Source organism: Antedon mediterranea, chromosome 7, assembly GCF_964355755.1.
Source record: "Antedon mediterranea chromosome 7, ecAntMedi1.1, whole genome shotgun sequence".
In the NCBI taxonomy this organism is placed as follows: domain Eukaryota; kingdom Metazoa; phylum Echinodermata; class Crinoidea; order Comatulida; family Antedonidae; genus Antedon; species Antedon mediterranea.
Window position 1 is genome coordinate 9,419,783 of NC_092676.1, and position 16,677 is coordinate 9,436,459.

The 16,677-nt window shown below is 33.2% G+C and overlaps 2 protein-coding genes across 2 annotated transcripts; both read left to right on the forward strand.

Annotated features, from left to right (window-relative positions):
• Window positions 1-4,818: 4,818 nt before the first annotated feature.
• LOC140055134 (bone morphogenetic protein 1-like) lies at window positions 4,819-10,493 on the forward strand. The gene is made up of 7 exons (XM_072100353.1): window positions 4,819-4,877; window positions 6,201-6,476; window positions 7,861-7,996; window positions 8,085-8,266; window positions 9,085-9,256; window positions 9,622-9,809; window positions 10,188-10,493. Exons 1-7 carry the CDS (start codon window positions 4,875-4,877, stop codon window positions 10,347-10,349), a joined length of 1,119 nt encoding a protein of 372 aa, XP_071956454.1. The 5' UTR covers window positions 4,819-4,874; the 3' UTR covers window positions 10,350-10,493.
• A 2,508-nt stretch (window positions 10,494-13,001) lies between these two features.
• LOC140055395 (uncharacterized) lies at window positions 13,002-14,308 on the forward strand. Its single transcript, XM_072100734.1, has 2 exons — window positions 13,002-13,115; window positions 13,532-14,308. The coding sequence occupies exons 1-2, from the start codon at window positions 13,002-13,004 to the stop codon at window positions 14,306-14,308; spliced, it is 891 nt and encodes a 296-aa protein (XP_071956835.1).
• The last annotated feature ends 2,369 nt before the right edge of the window (window positions 14,309-16,677 follow it).

Below are 16,677 nucleotides of genomic sequence, written 5' to 3' on the forward strand. Positions count from 1 at the left end.
TTACGAATATGGCGGATCCCAAGCGAAATTCGGCCATCTAAGCCCTTAATTTGCATAATTAAAAATGGCGGCCATTTTTTATAATTACCCTATATCTCGAGAACCACTAGTCACAGATAATTAATTTTGGTGTCAAAATGTTTTAAATATATGTTTTTATATTCACTTTAATGACACATTTTCTCAAAAAATGGATGCAAGTCTTATTTCTGACATTTTGACCTTAGACCTTGATTTATCGTATCTCAGTAACCAATAATCGGAGAGACACGAAATAGGGCTCAAATTGTTCAGAAACTATACATTCATATTTATTATAATGAAATGTTTTTACAAAAAATGGCCGATTCTACAACTATTGACCTTTGAACTATTAGTCAAATATAATAATATAATAATAATATAACTTTGAAAATTGTGGTCTTATGAATTTTTGTTTCTTTTTAAATTGTTTAAAACATGTGTGTTTCTATCCAGTCTAATTGCATATTTTGTAAAAGAATGGCCGATAGTATGGTTATTAACCTTTTAACTACAGCATAGGCCTACTGTATACTAAATATAATATAATTGCATAACTATGAAATTATTTATACACAATAATAATTAGTAAAATTATAAAATTCACTGCCATCAAATATGATGTGTTATGATTTATATAGATTTAAAAAAAATTTGAACATTACATTTCTTGAAATTTGAAATTACCTGCCATCAATATGATGGAGTATGATTATATATTTTTAAAAATGTGAACATGTCAGCTACATTTGACCAACACCGTAAACGTAGCAAACGAATCTTTCCGATTTCATAATAACTTGGTCACTGATAGGTTTTCTCTCAGGTCTTTAATTAGTTCATTTTTTTTTAAATACTTCCCATGCCGATGCCTTTGAGTGTCCACTCTTAGATATGAACAGGGAAGAGTTAAATTACTGTATGTATGTATTAATGTAATTTAACTCTTCCCTGGATATGAGGTAGTAAAATTAGTAAAATTACAAAATTCACTGCCATCAAATATGATGTGTTATGATTTATATAGATTTAAAAAAAAAATTGAATACGCAAGTGACAATTGTTGATATTTGAAATTACCTGCCATCAATATGATGGAGTATGATTATAGATTTTCTAAAATGTGAACATGTCGGCTACATTTGGAAATTACCTGCCATCAATATGATGGATTATGATTATAGATTTAAAAAAGAATTTGAACACGTAAGCTACATTTGAAAATTACCTGCCATCAATATGATGGATTATGATTATAGATTTAAAAAAAATTTGAACACGTCTCAGCTACATTTGGAAATTACCTGCCATCAATATGATGGATTATGATTGTATAGTACCTGCCATCAATATGATGGATTATGAATATAGATTTAAAAAAGAATTTGAACACGTAAGCTACATTTGAAAATTACCTGCCATCAATATGATGGATTATGATTGTATAGATTTAAAATAAAATGTGAACACGTAAGCTACATTTGGAATGAACATGTTAAGGGCATCAGTTAAGATCATTCATGCAAAGGTTTCCGTCATCTTTAGCGTTGTTACAGCGGCATAAAGCTGTACATGGTAGTTTTGACTTCTTGCACCTATCTATTGGTTATGCATCGTGTCTTGCATCCACAATAAATCATCTCTAACGAAGCAGTAGGAATAGCTTCATTTTTCAGAAGCACTGGTTGAAGTTTACCATTAGATAGCTCCCAACCAATATGTTGGTGATGGCAAATGCTGGATTGGCGATACAGCTTTTTTCCATACGAGTGCTTGGAAGTGTGCTCTTTTTATATGTTGGTGCACTGCATCGCTTGTTGGAGGTAATGCCTCTGGTTTTTTTTTAAAAGCCTAACTTCATTGGTACTTTTAACTTGACCAACACCGTAAACGTAGCAAATGAATCTTTCCGATTTCATAATAACTTGGTCACTGATAGGTTTTCTCCCAGGTCTTTAATTAGTTCATACTTTTTTTTTAATACTTCCCATGCCGATGCCTTTGAGTGACCACTTAGATATGAGCAGTGAAGAGTTAAATTACTGTATGTATGTATTAATGTAATTTAACTCTTCCCTGGATATGAGTAGTATGGCATCCACTAATAGTGTGGAATGGAATCAGTGCTTTTGTAGAACCCTCGGGCAAGGCTTGAAAAATGTCTTTTATAGATACTTTCTTTTTTTGGATGTCCCTGTCATCATCCATTTGGATACCATGCTTTGGTAGTGAGACACTAGAATCACTAGTACGTCTGTATCCCTAGAAGCAACTACAACTGTGTCGTATCGGACATTGGCAGCATGACAAGTCTCGTGTCCGATTCTTCATGGTCTGCTACCAGAGACAACGTATTCGTGTAGACTTTTGATGATTTAACAACTGATTCTTTCATAAATCCACCAGCTGTGACAATTTCTTTGTCTATAGGAGCTTGACGAATCAACTCCTCTGATAGAAATCGTGTCAGATCTGCATTATTATCTTGTAATGCCAAAAAGTTGGTCATTTTCTCTAAAATAATTACATTATTGGATGTACAGTATAGGCCTAGTTACAATTTTCACAAATTTATATTAGCATTAAAATCTAATTAATCATGAAGGAAAACCAAGCACCATCCATAATCTCTCCTGGTGGTGACCTTATTTTTTATTTTTGGCAGCCATTCACAAGTTTTCGCTTTTTGAGTTTCGCTGCTCTTATGTAAAATTTTTTTAATCACAAACTCTACATAGAAAAGAACATTAAATGTTTTAAAATGAATGAAAAGTGATATGATAAAGGACTATTATTATAGTGTTATACTAAAAATAAGACGAGTTGGTTGGTGGTGTCAAAATTCACACTTATTCTTTACTTATTATTTACTCCATGCTCACAGATGAATGTTATAGGCCTAATCCTATTTAAAGCTAGGTTGGCAATAACTATTAATAAGGCTTACAAGTTGTATCTATTAGTATTTATCTAGGCCTACTACTCACTCAGGGTGAACCCTCACTCAGGCCCACAACTAGGCCTAGTACTACTAGACTAGCTACTACTACTAGGCCTAGCCAATAGATAGGGGATAGTACACTAGCCAGTACAGCTGTAATGGGCTAGCTAGGCTTCCTATACTAACTAACAAAGCTGCACCATAGAAACTACAGTTTTTAGTTACCAATCTGCTAGGGCCTAGCCATTATAGTATATTCTTCAAGATAGGAGTTGTTTTTTTGTTGTTAAACTACAAAAGTTTCCCACATCGTCGTCTCGCCATATCACGTCGTAATTTTTTGGTGATGACCTAGAGGTCACATACACGCACAAGAAGAATCATACAAAAATGCATAATTCATAAGCTAATTCAGGTCAAGGGTTAAATTAAACCGGAAGCCAGCTGGCTGCCAACTGACTTCCGGTTGACTATTTTTTACTTTAAATTACGATTTTCTTAGGTAAATACATTTTTTTCCAATCAAATTTTATTTCAAAGTGAATAACTTTTATGTATCATTAAAATGGCCTATTCAACAAAAATATTTTTAAAAATTATTTGTTCAGGGGGACAATACATCTTTAACGCAACTTAACGATCGACAGGAAAACAGGCTTAAATGCAACTCAACGCAACGTAACGATCGACAGGAAAACAGGCTTTCGAAGCCTCACACAGGCTTGATGGTTTCTATTGTAGGTCCAGCAGGCGACGACCGACGACACACCGATTTACCTGACCTAGGTTGGTCGTCGGTCATCCTAAATCGAAAGTTACCTTTCAGTGAAGGTTTTTGAATAGCGATATAAACATCTCGACAATAATGTATAATTTATGACTGTCAATGATGACAAAGCTTTAGTTCCAGATGTTCAGATAGGCTATCAGTTTGCTCATTTTTTTTACAGAATGTTGGATGTGATGGGAAATTAAACTCTGAAGCAGTATTTGATAGATGTGGAAATTGCAACGGTGATGGCAGCAGATGCACAGCTACTAAAGCATCTAAGACTGTTGGTGGTGTATCTAACAGTAGGAATATTTTTTAAATATTATTAAACACAAAATACAATCATATTATACACATCAAATCAAAACTATGTGTAATAAGGGTCGTTCACACCCGTGCCGGCGTCACCAAATAAAATCGAACGCCGCGCTAATGTTTCGTTTTGACGACGCTTCATGCGGCTATGCGCCAATCAATCAAACCAATCAATCAAACCAATCAATCCGAGAATTACTTATATAATTACTTATATTATTACTTAATTAATTATATAAAGATTCTCATTGTACAATATAGAGCAGAGTATTGGACATTAACATTCTCTATTCAACAAATATATGGTTAAATTTAAAAAAATTAAAAAAACACACTAATTTATGTAAATTCTATAAATTATGTAAAACATGATTATAAAGAAAAATATTTTATTTTACTTGTTTGTGTGTTTAGAATTTGTCCATGTTGTTTCGATACCAATTGGGGCAACAAGCGTAATTGCAACCGACGGAGGAGAATATAGTTATCTAGGTAGGCACTGCAGTTTTATTCAATGATTCATTTGATCAGTATTAAATATTGGAAATCCAGGAATCTGGACCATCATGGATGAAAATATTTATGCGCTGCAAATATATTCAATATGCAAATGCATTCAAATGTAGTATTAAAATTATATGTATTCAAATATCAATCATGTACCGTTTAATAGGTGTACAATTCAATGGTGAGATTGTCATTGGTGATGATCACTTCCAACGACGACGTCAGGGTTTGGTGTCAGCTGGGGTAGATTTAGTTTATTATTCATACGCGTTCGACCAAGTTATTATCAAAGGACCAACTACTGCTGTTATTGACATTATGGTACGTATACTAGTGGACTGATGAAACGTTGCATACTATTTATTCATTTAATTAGTTGGAAACTTGTTCAAATTTTTACCTTACTTCCTAATACTGCGTCCTTTACAATGGCTATACAATTTCTTTGAATAGCTCTATAAAATACCTTGGTATCGAACTAAGCAATAGGCTTAATAGTGAATTAATTGTCTCAACAATTATTAAGAAAGTTAATGGTCGTATTAAATTTGCGTATAGGAATTGTCGTAACTTTGATCGCTGTATTCGTAAACTCATAATGGAAGCCCTGGCTCTAAGCCATATAAATTATGCTATATCATCCTGGTACTGGGGTACAACCTCGGATTCCCGTACTAAACTTCAAAGAACACAAAATAAAGTAATTAGATTCATCTTAGGGAAACATAATAGATACCATATCACAATGACACTACAACACGTACAGACAATATATACAAAAAGTTGTCCAGACTTTATGTTAAATAATTTTAATATGATAAATCATAACCATGGTACTAGAGGTAAATATTGTAATTTTATTGTTCCAATGATTAACTATACTGTTAGTAAGACCTTTTTTTTTAATGCAATCACACTGTGGAACAAATTACCAATAGAAATAAAAAATATTTTTACACACAATAGTTTTAAAAGGACTCTTAAGAAATTTTTATTAACAAATATGCAAATTATGTAGACCTAAAATTTTGATTGACTTTTCTTGTAAATAATAGTAGATATTTTTGTAATAATAATGATTATCAGAATTCGGCATAAATCTAACATGTAATTAAATTAATTTGTAATACTGTATAAAATAATAATAGATCCATATTTTTGTATAATTATTGTAATATTATTTTATTATGTTGGGGACCCCTTTTGAAACAAGCCTCTGGGCTTAAAGGGCCTCCCCTGCTTTCCATGCTTATTTTCTTGTCTAGTCTTGTATTTTTATATTTAATGTTTCTCTTTTTATTTCATTTACATTATTCTGTTTTATTTATTTGTACTGTATTTGGAAAGCAATAAATATTACTTACTATTACTGTAGACGCAATAACAAAACACCATTGAGAAAGGATGTAGTTTTCTTGGGTTAGGCCAAGTAGTTGACCGCGGTTAGTTTTCCCATGGAGGAAATAATATTATACATGGTTTTCTTGTTATAGTTCACCAAGGTTATTTTATGCATGGTTGCACAATCTAGTATTATGAATAAATCACTGTTCTTACTGAACCATTTCATTTATACATTTAGATTTTAAATACAAAAAAATCAATACAATTAGTTACATTTGCCAATTTTCAATTATATTACAGGTTTTCAAACATGCAAGGAGCCCTTTGTACAAGGCAAATGTTTCCTACAGTTACTACCAGAAGACTAGCATGGCAACTTCAGAATGGAGTAAAGGTTCGTGGTCAACTTGCTCGAAGAGTTGTGGTTCAGGTCAAGAGACGCGTGACATCACTTGTACATTAGATGGACGGCCAGTAGCAACAGCAATGTGTAATGGTGTAAAACCAAATGAACAGCGACCATGTGACCAAGGGTTATGTCCTATGAAGCAATGGGCAGCTGGAAAATATGGCCAGGTAAATGTTGCATATATAGTTATATATATAATAGTTAAACACAAAGTCTAGATAAGATCAGTAAATATGGTTGAATAAAATGCAATTTATTTTTCCTCTCTGTGTAATATTTGATTCTAAAATAAGAGCAGATGATCACAGGGTGTCACGAAACCTAAGACCACGAAAGCTAAGATCCCCTAAGACCTAAGATCACGAAAGCTAAGACCCAAGACCTAAGATTACAAATATTTATCTTTCGCACCTGCCTTGTATTTTAACTCCCAACATTTATTCTGAATACCACACCTTAGAATTGGCACTTTCATGAAAAAGAATCACATAAAAAGTAACAAATACATTTTTAAATTGATGATTTTACAGACGTTTTTCTCGCACACAAAATGACTAGCCTACAGTACACTAGTAGCAGTATACTGTAATGTAACTCCTCGAGCTCCCCATGCTCAATGTTTTTGTTTCTATGGAACGTCAAAAGAGCAAAAATTATATAGAGGGCTGAAAACTCTGTTGGAGTCCATCTACAGTGTGGATGGAACAATGTAAAATTAAAATTGTAATGATAATAGTATAACCATGCAAGTACGAAGAAATAAATACTGGCAAATAAATTTTAACTTAAAAATCATGATAAGTTTTTTTGTTTCGTTTTCTTTCTGTTTTTATACTTGTACTATTATTGTTGCTCTTTTGGCGCTCCATAGAAACAAAAACATTGAGCATGGGGAGCGGAGTTACATTACAGTATACAAAGAAACGTCTGTAAAATCATAAATTTAAAGGATTTATTTATTTGTTATTATGTGTTTCTCCTTCTGAAAGTACTTATAAGTCCTAATTTTAAAGTGTGGTATTCAGGATAAAGTTAGTCAACAAATTTGGAGTCAAAATACAAGAAAGGCAGGTGCGTAAGAAAAACATTCTCTGAACCAACACATTGGAGTAAATATATACCAACAAACAACCCGTCAAGTTTGTTTGTTGTAAAGAAAAAATATACATTTACTCAACGGGCGAAAATAATGTGAGTTTATCTATGTTTTGCGGTAGTATTAAATTATATTTATGGTAATAAATGAAAGCTACTGTGTTTAAAATTATGTATGGATAAACAAGTATTGTTTTTAAGCTGTAGTATATCTTAGAATTTGTAATCTTAGGTCTTGGGTCTTAGCTTTCGTGATCTTAGGTCTTAGGGGGTCTTAGCTTTCGTGGTCTTAGGTTTCGTGACACCCGATGATCACACGTCGAATCACGTCCAATAACATTACGATTGTATGCATTATGTACTCTATTATTGACATTAAATAGCTTGTAGTCTGTAAGCTGCTAACATCAATGTTATAGACAGTAGATACCTTAACACATGTTCTGTATCGTGTAGTGTTCGGTGACATGCGGTGATGGCATTAAAACCAGAATTGTAACTTGTCAAAGTCCGTCCGAACAAGTACTGGATGATTCCGAATGCAATCCAGAAACTAAACCGAACGAACAGAAGCCATGCACAAAGCCAGCATGTAAGTAGATTTTCAGTCTAACCCAATAATAAGATTACGATGACGGTGATATGATTGTGGTTATTAATCGTTCGTCTTTAAATCATAGGTTGCGGCGAGACATACACAAACAATTCGGGTTCGCTAACCTCACCAAATTACCCGAATAAATACATGGCGAATACAGCTTGTGTGACAAAGATCCAAATAACGAGTGGTCGGCAAGTCAAAATCTCGTTTGAAGTGTTCAAATTGCAGAATTCAAAAAATTGCAAAATCGACTATGTCAAAGTAAGAGGATATATATATATATATAATTATATATTAATATATATATAAACACAACAGGCAAAGAACATTAATTCTAAACCGCCCGGTGATATATATAAAAATACTGAAAGATGAGGGCGTATCAATTTGATCTCTGTTGCGCGTGCGTACAACTGAGGACTAGTGCTGTTCCGCCGTACCACGCCGAGAATGTTAAAGAGTCGCTATCCAATCGAGTTCGAACAATACCATGAAAGCCCCAGTGGTCTAATGGTTAGGATATCTGCATATCAAGCAGGCGGTCCGAGTTCGAGTCTCGGTTGGGGCGACTTTTTCTCATTCTCACAGATTTCCTCATCTTTATCGTTTCAAATTAGGCCTATATATATATATATATATATATATAAATCCAAAGGCAAATTACTGAAAAAAATGACAATGCTGTGGGTATCAGTGGCTGGATCTCAATGGAGATACAAAAATAAAAAGCGAAAAGCTAAATCAAAACGATAAAGTAAACAGCCAGAAAAGTTAGAAGAGCTTTCGGGCAACACTAGCCCTTCATCAGTGCAAGTGAAGGAATTTGGATAACGTCATAGTATAAAGCTGGCAATACCTACGTGTGCGACGTTTCACAAATCTTCATCTGGCAATGACTAGATGTTAGTGGTTGGAGTTGTAATGCATTTATTGTATAGTTTTTCTTTATTGTACAATGACAAATGAAGTTGTTTAATAATTATAACATTTGTATTTTTTACTTTACTTGCACTTTGCAACTTCTAGTTATGCTAAGCTTATAATTCTACGCATGAATATCTTATTGTTTATTATTTTAGTTGACAGATGAAGGAACAGGAACCAATGCCGTCTTTTGTGGTTTCCTGAAGCATTTCCATTGGACGTCAGAAACTCACATGGTAAAGTTGGAGTTTCACAGCAACAAAGGCACAAACAAAAAAGGATTCCAAGCGAAATATGAGAGCATTGAGACAGAAACAAACGGATATGGTTAGTGGAGTATACGTATACTGTGTTTGTTTTTATTACAAGCAAATAATAGGCCTAATATACTAATTTACATATTTACAATAATTATACTTTGAATGGGCCGAGCCTAAACCCAGTAAGGAAAGGTTGATTTGCGTGAATTGGATATGTGTGCACGTGTATTCATATTATTTGTATCTACTTCCTGCGAAGCGAAAGAAATGCACAGCTAACCAGGCAGTTCGACGCGATTCACACTATTGCATTTTAAATTACATACCTTACATATTCACTTGGCTATTGATGTTGCTGGCGGCGTTTATCTCTCTTAAAAAAGTTAAAAACAAAAATTGACTATATTAAACCATTTTTTTTCATTCATTTAGTGCCAAGTTGCGGTATGACAATGTCTAAAAATGGAGGTATAATTGTGTCACCAAGCTACCCGGACCCTTACAAAAATAACTTCGAATGTGAAACCGTTATCCAAGCTAAGCAATCAGATGTAGTTGAACTTACTTTGAAAGAGTTTGAAGTTGAGTTTCACAACTCTTGTATATATGACTACTTGCAGGTACATTAATTTCATTATTCAAATATTGTAAAGCAATATAGGCCTAATCAGTAATAAGTAATACCGTATTTATTCGAATTGTTGTGATGTTTAATGTGTATAATTAATGTGTTACTTGTGTATTATGCGCATGTGATAGGGCATTATACGACGAAATAAATAAACGCCCGGGGCGTTTATTCGGGAGCAGGGTAGGGATTAAAAAAATGACCTAATGTTAACAAACCCCAAAACTAATTTTACTTCCAAAGTACTCCTTGTATATAAAGAACCAATGTACCTACTATAGTTGATTGATCTTGCCCCGGTGTCCTTCTTCTTCTATATAGGCCTATTTATTTTTACCAACACTTATTATGCTTTTTCGATTGTTTGCAGATCACGGAGACTCAAGACGGAAATGTAGAGGACCCACTATGTGGCTCAAGAACAGGCGACGTTCTCGAATTTACTGGCGGGATCAAACTGCTGTTTCACAGTGATAGCTCCGAATCAGATAAAGGGTTCAAAATTTCTTATAGAGTAGTCAAAGCAGCGTAGACTACGGCTACCAATCCCAAGGCCATTATAAATATTATTCAAAAAAATGACTGAACTAATATTTAGTCTATCAAATCGTAATATTCTTATTAATATTATTAAAATATTAAATTATATTGCTTGCATTATACACGCTTTGAAATCAATATTTTCTCTAACATCATTTAATAATTAAAATTGCTATAATGTTCCGGTGTACTCCACCAAACGATTTGTTTTATACATTGACACATTGCTAATACAAATATTGATGTTGTAATCAGTATTAAAATAAGTTTATATTTTTACACACTTATTAATAATAATTAATATATTTGATAGTGGTCTGTAATGCATTACACGACACCTCTGAGTTACTAAATAAATTAACTATATCTGCAACTATGTCTAATTTCATTCAATCGTACAACCATAAAAAGGTAACTCAAGTGAGTAGGTACAAAGCATTACCATTGCAACAATGCACGAACAAACAAAAAAACTTAAATAGAACAAGGCCATATACATGCCTGCAGTCGCGTGCTCAAGTTAGCGTTTTATGCACGCGACTCACAGAGCCGTACTGTATACTGATCGCATACTGCGAATGGTGCGAAGAATCCCAATTAGCGCACCAATGATAAGAGATAGTTTAAATAATCCATCGCTTGTGAATGGTCAAATAAACTGCGTTGCGCTTAGCTGTACGTCCTTACGTTAGAGTCCTGGTAGTGAGAACTAAGCTTTATATAGAAAGCTTTCGATTTGCGACTACCGACGACTACTACATCATAGAAATTCAATGTGTATATGAGTGAATATTGGGATGTGTTTCCTCGGTCATCCTCGTCAATACCAAAATAATTTTGAAAAAAGTAGCTGGTGGTCCAACCTAAAATGCCACTTATAATTTGCATTATGAAACAAAATATAGCTGAGCTAAGATCATTTTTGAATAAAATTAGCTGCTATTTTAACAAGTTGCATGACTTTAAGGTCAGACATAATAGAACAAAATACAATAAAACATTTTCGGAACGATTTTTTTAAAACCGTATTTTAAATTTAAATGAATTCTAGAGTTGGTCAGGCGAAACTTGAAATAGTCTATATTTCGAAGTTAGTGTTTATTCATAAGAAAAAGCAAGTATTTTTTAATAATTAATAAAAGTGGACCTTTTTGTCATGTTGCGGGCCGATTTGATTTTCAGTGGTTAGCGACGAAATGGAATTGATCTAAAACTGTGATTAAATTCGGTATTAAAGTGGTATGGACAACTTCCTTTTTTGGAATAGCGTTTAACTGCACCTTTTTAAATTGAAAGCAACGGTCGCTTAAAAACCAATATAAATGGTTACTTAAAATAATGTTCGGCATTGGTTTGCAGTGATGACAAACGCATCAACATGGGTCTGAAGTAACCGACAGCTCTCTACCAGCGTACCCACAATTATAGTGTACACCGTAAGTTTCAAGTTTATGTAGTTACTCAGACAAAACTCAGACTTGTAAATACGATTAATAACCCGTACTACGTACTTGTATCCACGTGAATAAATACCATTGCGCAAATGCGAATATACTGTACAATGATCACCTAGGTATAGTTTTCACCTTTAATAGTACTGTACGTGATGAATGATGACTATCGATTTTAATTAACGGAATCATTAATTTGTTTTCGACGTGTAAGACGAAACATTGCACTATGTCACTTTATTATTACACCGGTTTTTAGTTTGTAAACTATCAGCTGAATGGACAACGTGTAACCGTAACCTTTATAAAGTATGACATATGTATTGATTCTATACTCATTTTGTAACTTTAAATATTAAAAAAACACACACAATAATTTAAGAAAATAATAAATACGATTGGTAAAGTTGTATCACAAAAAACACAATTAGTAATATAATGTCATTGAAAGCATCAAAACCAGTTTTGATACATCGACTGAATGGTATACAATTATATTTAATTTGATTTTAGCAGCTAATACCGCAGTGCTATATTGTAAGTGTAACAACCTATTGAGCTTTCTCTAACACTGGTAATACCATTTTAATCATTCCACAGGAGAATTGTATTTAGGTATGTTAGTTTAATCAAGAATATAGATAGATAGTCAGCTAGTTTTAAAACGGTTAACGAACTTCTACTAATTATATATTATTTAAAATGTCTTGTGATCACCGCATAGACCGTCTCGTCGTGTGTATCAGCGTTTCTTCGTCGTCGATGCTCTGGTCTCAGTGGCTTTATACATTTGTAAACGGCATAATTAAAGAGAAGAAAAGGATACGAAGAGTATAGTATATCGTATTATATATAACGTTATACAGATTAGTCGATTGAAAGATTCAGTTTAGAAACAAGAATTTAAACTTTATAATTAATCAAATATACTGAAAACTTTGAAAGTTCCATATAATCCTACCTGAATAATCATTGGTTGATAGTAAAAATAGAACAAGATGACGTAACAGTTACAGATTCAGACGATAACCATCGTAACAGACTTTAGCATGACGTCAGTCGAATATAATAAACCACAATAGTGTCTGTGTTAAGCACATTAAAACAAAGTAGATCTTATAATTGAAGAATGTCTAAAAGTTTTGGCGCGAGGTAGCGTATTTTAGCGTTACATTTACATTTTTACTTTGACAATGGATAATGCTGTAATACCAAAGGACATGATACATCTAGATGCCTTGTTACCTAATGGTGTTCCGCTACTTTCTTTAGATGTTCTCCAGCCATTGTTACAAGATAACCAACAGGTAAGCATTGGTACACATAGGGATTATACTATACCATTTATAAGTCGTGGTAGACGACTTAGTTCCAACTCCATAACCGAAATTTACTCTTTAAGAACATGTTTGTATTCCCATATTTGAAATGACGTTCGAAACATTCCACTTCTTTTGAAGTTTGTCCTAACATAATTCTAATTTTAAAGAATAATATGAACGTACGTACAATTTGAAGCAACAATTACATGGTCATTTTATCAGTAAAACATTTACCAATACTACATAACCTATTGTATGGAGCACAACAACAACATAGAGTTGTCTGCGCAAAGAACTCCGTAGTAATATGAGGTTTATTGAGAAAGTACAAACATTACAACATGATGCTATTAAAGCACAGCTGTTTTATCAGTTTATCCATATTCATTCGTTGTTTTTAGGTTAAACTTGGAAAGGGTGCATTTGGTGAAGTATTGCTGTGTCGTCTTGGTGGGGAAAATGGTGAACTGGTCGCTGTGAAAAGGTGCTTATTAGCTGAAAATGACAAGATACAAAGATGTATTGATAAGCTTCAAGTAAGCATTGAAGCAAGAACTCAGATGATGTTGTCTGCTGAGATATGCGACGTGTTCCCGCGTGTTTATGGTACCTGCACATACGGCACGAGCGATGGGATCATAATGGAATTTATTGGGGATTCATCAACATTCGAAACTGTAACGTTATACGATGTTATTACCAAAAACATGGTTCATCTATCTTTAACTGATGGATTTCACTGCGCACTAGATATTGCAATTGGAATCAAAATTTTGCAGACATTTGGTTTGATTCACAACGATCTAGCAAGCAGAAATATACTTCTACATAAATTCGATCACCACTGGGCAGCAAAGATTACGGACTTTGGCTGTGTGTGTTCATCGGCCGTTCCTTACGACGTATTCCAATTGAATGACACACCACCAGACGAAAGAACCGGGCGGATTATCAAATACCGCGAATACGCACCGGAACGATTTTATCCGGAGTCGCCACCAACATTTGCGTCAGATATTTACAGCCTAGGAATCATCATTGTCAACATTGCTGATCATGTCAACTCCAACTTTCTACGATGTGTCGGTAAATTATGCTCGAGTGCGGATCCGAAAGACAGACCAAGAATTGAGTATATAGAAGAAAGGTTGTTATCAGGAATCAAATGTATTCGATAAAATACAGTACATGATAGAGTTGAAGAATTTCATAAATAGGCCTATAACACCTACCAAAAATCATCATAGTTTTTAAAACGTTTCTATTGTTTTGATATTGTTAATAGCTATACAATCTAATTTGCTTTATAATAGCCTATGTGTCAAATTAATTCACTGAAACGTTTTTCTATTAATAATCGAAAGCTACTAGACACTGAATAGAAACAATGGCCTACCACTTACGTTAATTACAGCAGATTTAGTTTTAAAAAAATACAGACAATTGGCCAAGGATCAAAACTAAATACGTCTGCGTGACGAAGAGATTAGTTATTTATCAGATATCACAACGACGGACTATCGAAACTGTCGTTTGTCATTGGTCAATTCGCTTGCCTTCCGTCTCAGTTTGTTGCGTCAAGGTAGTTTATTTTGGATCCGCCCATGGGTTCAAAATCGACGGTTCATGCGCAATTAAAATGTGTAAACAAATAGAGTAAGATTTACAATAACAATATACAATAAATTGTATAAAAATATTTATAATTATATAAATTTACCGGCAAAAAAATAATAATTGTTTTAACGTTTAAGATGAGGAATAAAGCCGCCGAACAAGATTTAAATCCAGGTTCTTCTGATGGAGACATTTTATGGTATTTGGATTTCAGTTTATTTGGATGGCTTAAGTAGGCCTACTCCAACCTTGTTGAATTGAATAATTCAGGAAACTAATAATAATATACGGATATAGTAATCGGTGCTAAGGCGTGAATATAATAGTTTCCGCTTTATATTTACGGCGCGCCAAAACTCATACCTATATCCAGGATCGAAAGAATGAGATTACGTTGATTCCTTGATATTAACACTGCATTCATTTCAATTGGTTTTTGTTGATCTGAAAAAAACAATAGAATTGCTGAAATACCAGTCTTTTCCAGCTCATCACAAATTGTTTTTTTCTCTGATATGGTTTTCACTTTTTTAATAAATTTAAATATAGAGAGACAAAATGTGTTGTCTTTTTTATAGTGTCAACATAGCCTACAGCATTATTTCCAGCTTATTTCCAACAAAATGTCTACCAATCTAAAGGACAATTACAAGTTGTTCTTATTCAACTTTGGTGAAAGTAAAGTAAGAAAACTTTCTTAACAAAAATCTCCATTTGCGCATCCAATAGAAAAATAAAAAAAATTTCAATTTTGTAAATAATTATTACCTTGAAACTATCAATAAACATAATTAATGAAAACAATACATTATATGCCTTTACTTAACATTGAAAAACTGGCCCAATGTAATACCGAATTCTTGGAGAAACCACGGACATACACACAGACAGGCAATACTTTTGCCTTTGGTAGATAATCCAGTTACCTTGGAAATTAATGCTAACCACGACAGCGACAAAGAAACGCACACTTTACACAAAGATCAATAACGAACAAAGTTCAGATATTCCAAAATGTAGGCCACTATCCCTATCCTTTTCCACACAATACACATTACTCGGACGCAACCAGTAATCGAGCAAGCCCACAGATTAGAATGTCAACACCCACTTAACCTGACAGCACTAATAGAAACTCCAATAAACCAATGGAAATAGTTGTAAGTAAGGGAAATATAGGCTTAAATATGAATAATAGGATAGAAGTGAGTGTATGCCCATTTTTAGTAATAACCTGGAATAATCCAAAAGAAACCCCAAAATAACTACTCCACTGCAATGATTCAAAGAATATGTGGTAAACAGTAGTATTACTAATTGACTCATCTTTAAACCGTCAGGTAAAATTAAAATAATTATTTAAATGATTTCATTTTAATCAAAACAAATAAAATGTGATGTGTCCAATTTTAAAAAAAGGGTATAAAAATGAAAAGTTTGACATCACCCAAAAAAGTATCACAAATCATGTAAAATGTCACTTAAATTATCGAGAATGAAATAATAAAAAAAACAATTATTTATTTATTATCCCTTTAATAATAAAGTAAATCGATGTAATATTATACTTCATTAAAAAATACATTACACAGCGTGTTTAATCATGGTCTTGATACAGGTAGGACACTTACCATCGTTTAATTCCACTAAATGTTGGTTTTAGTCTAATAATATTACCTATATTACCCGAATTATATTTAAGTTTATAATATAATAGGCTTACATACTAATCGCAATGAGATATTACGTAATAGTCAACGAAAATAATATAAACTCAACTACAATATGATAAGCTATACTATAATTATTACGGTTAAGTAATATATCGTACCGTCGGGAATGCAATCTAAACTCTTGTTATATAAATACCATGATTGGTTAAATTTATCTCATTTTTTATATTAAAAGTTAAAATTATGATTAACTACCC

Coding starts and splice junctions, on each gene's coding strand:
- LOC140055134 (XM_072100353.1), top strand. Junction 9,257..9,621: donor GACAGAAACAAACGGATATG/GTTAGTGGAGTA, acceptor TCATTCATTTAG/TGCCAAGTTGCGGTATGACA. Junction 9,810..10,187: donor GTATATATGACTACTTGCAG/GTACATTAATTT, acceptor GATTGTTTGCAG/ATCACGGAGACTCAAGACGG.
- LOC140055395 (XM_072100734.1), top strand. CDS start 13,002: ATGGATAATGCTGTAATACCAAAGGACATGATACATCTAGATGCCTTG. Junction 13,116..13,531: donor TGTTACAAGATAACCAACAG/GTAAGCATTGGT, acceptor CGTTGTTTTTAG/GTTAAACTTGGAAAGGGTGC.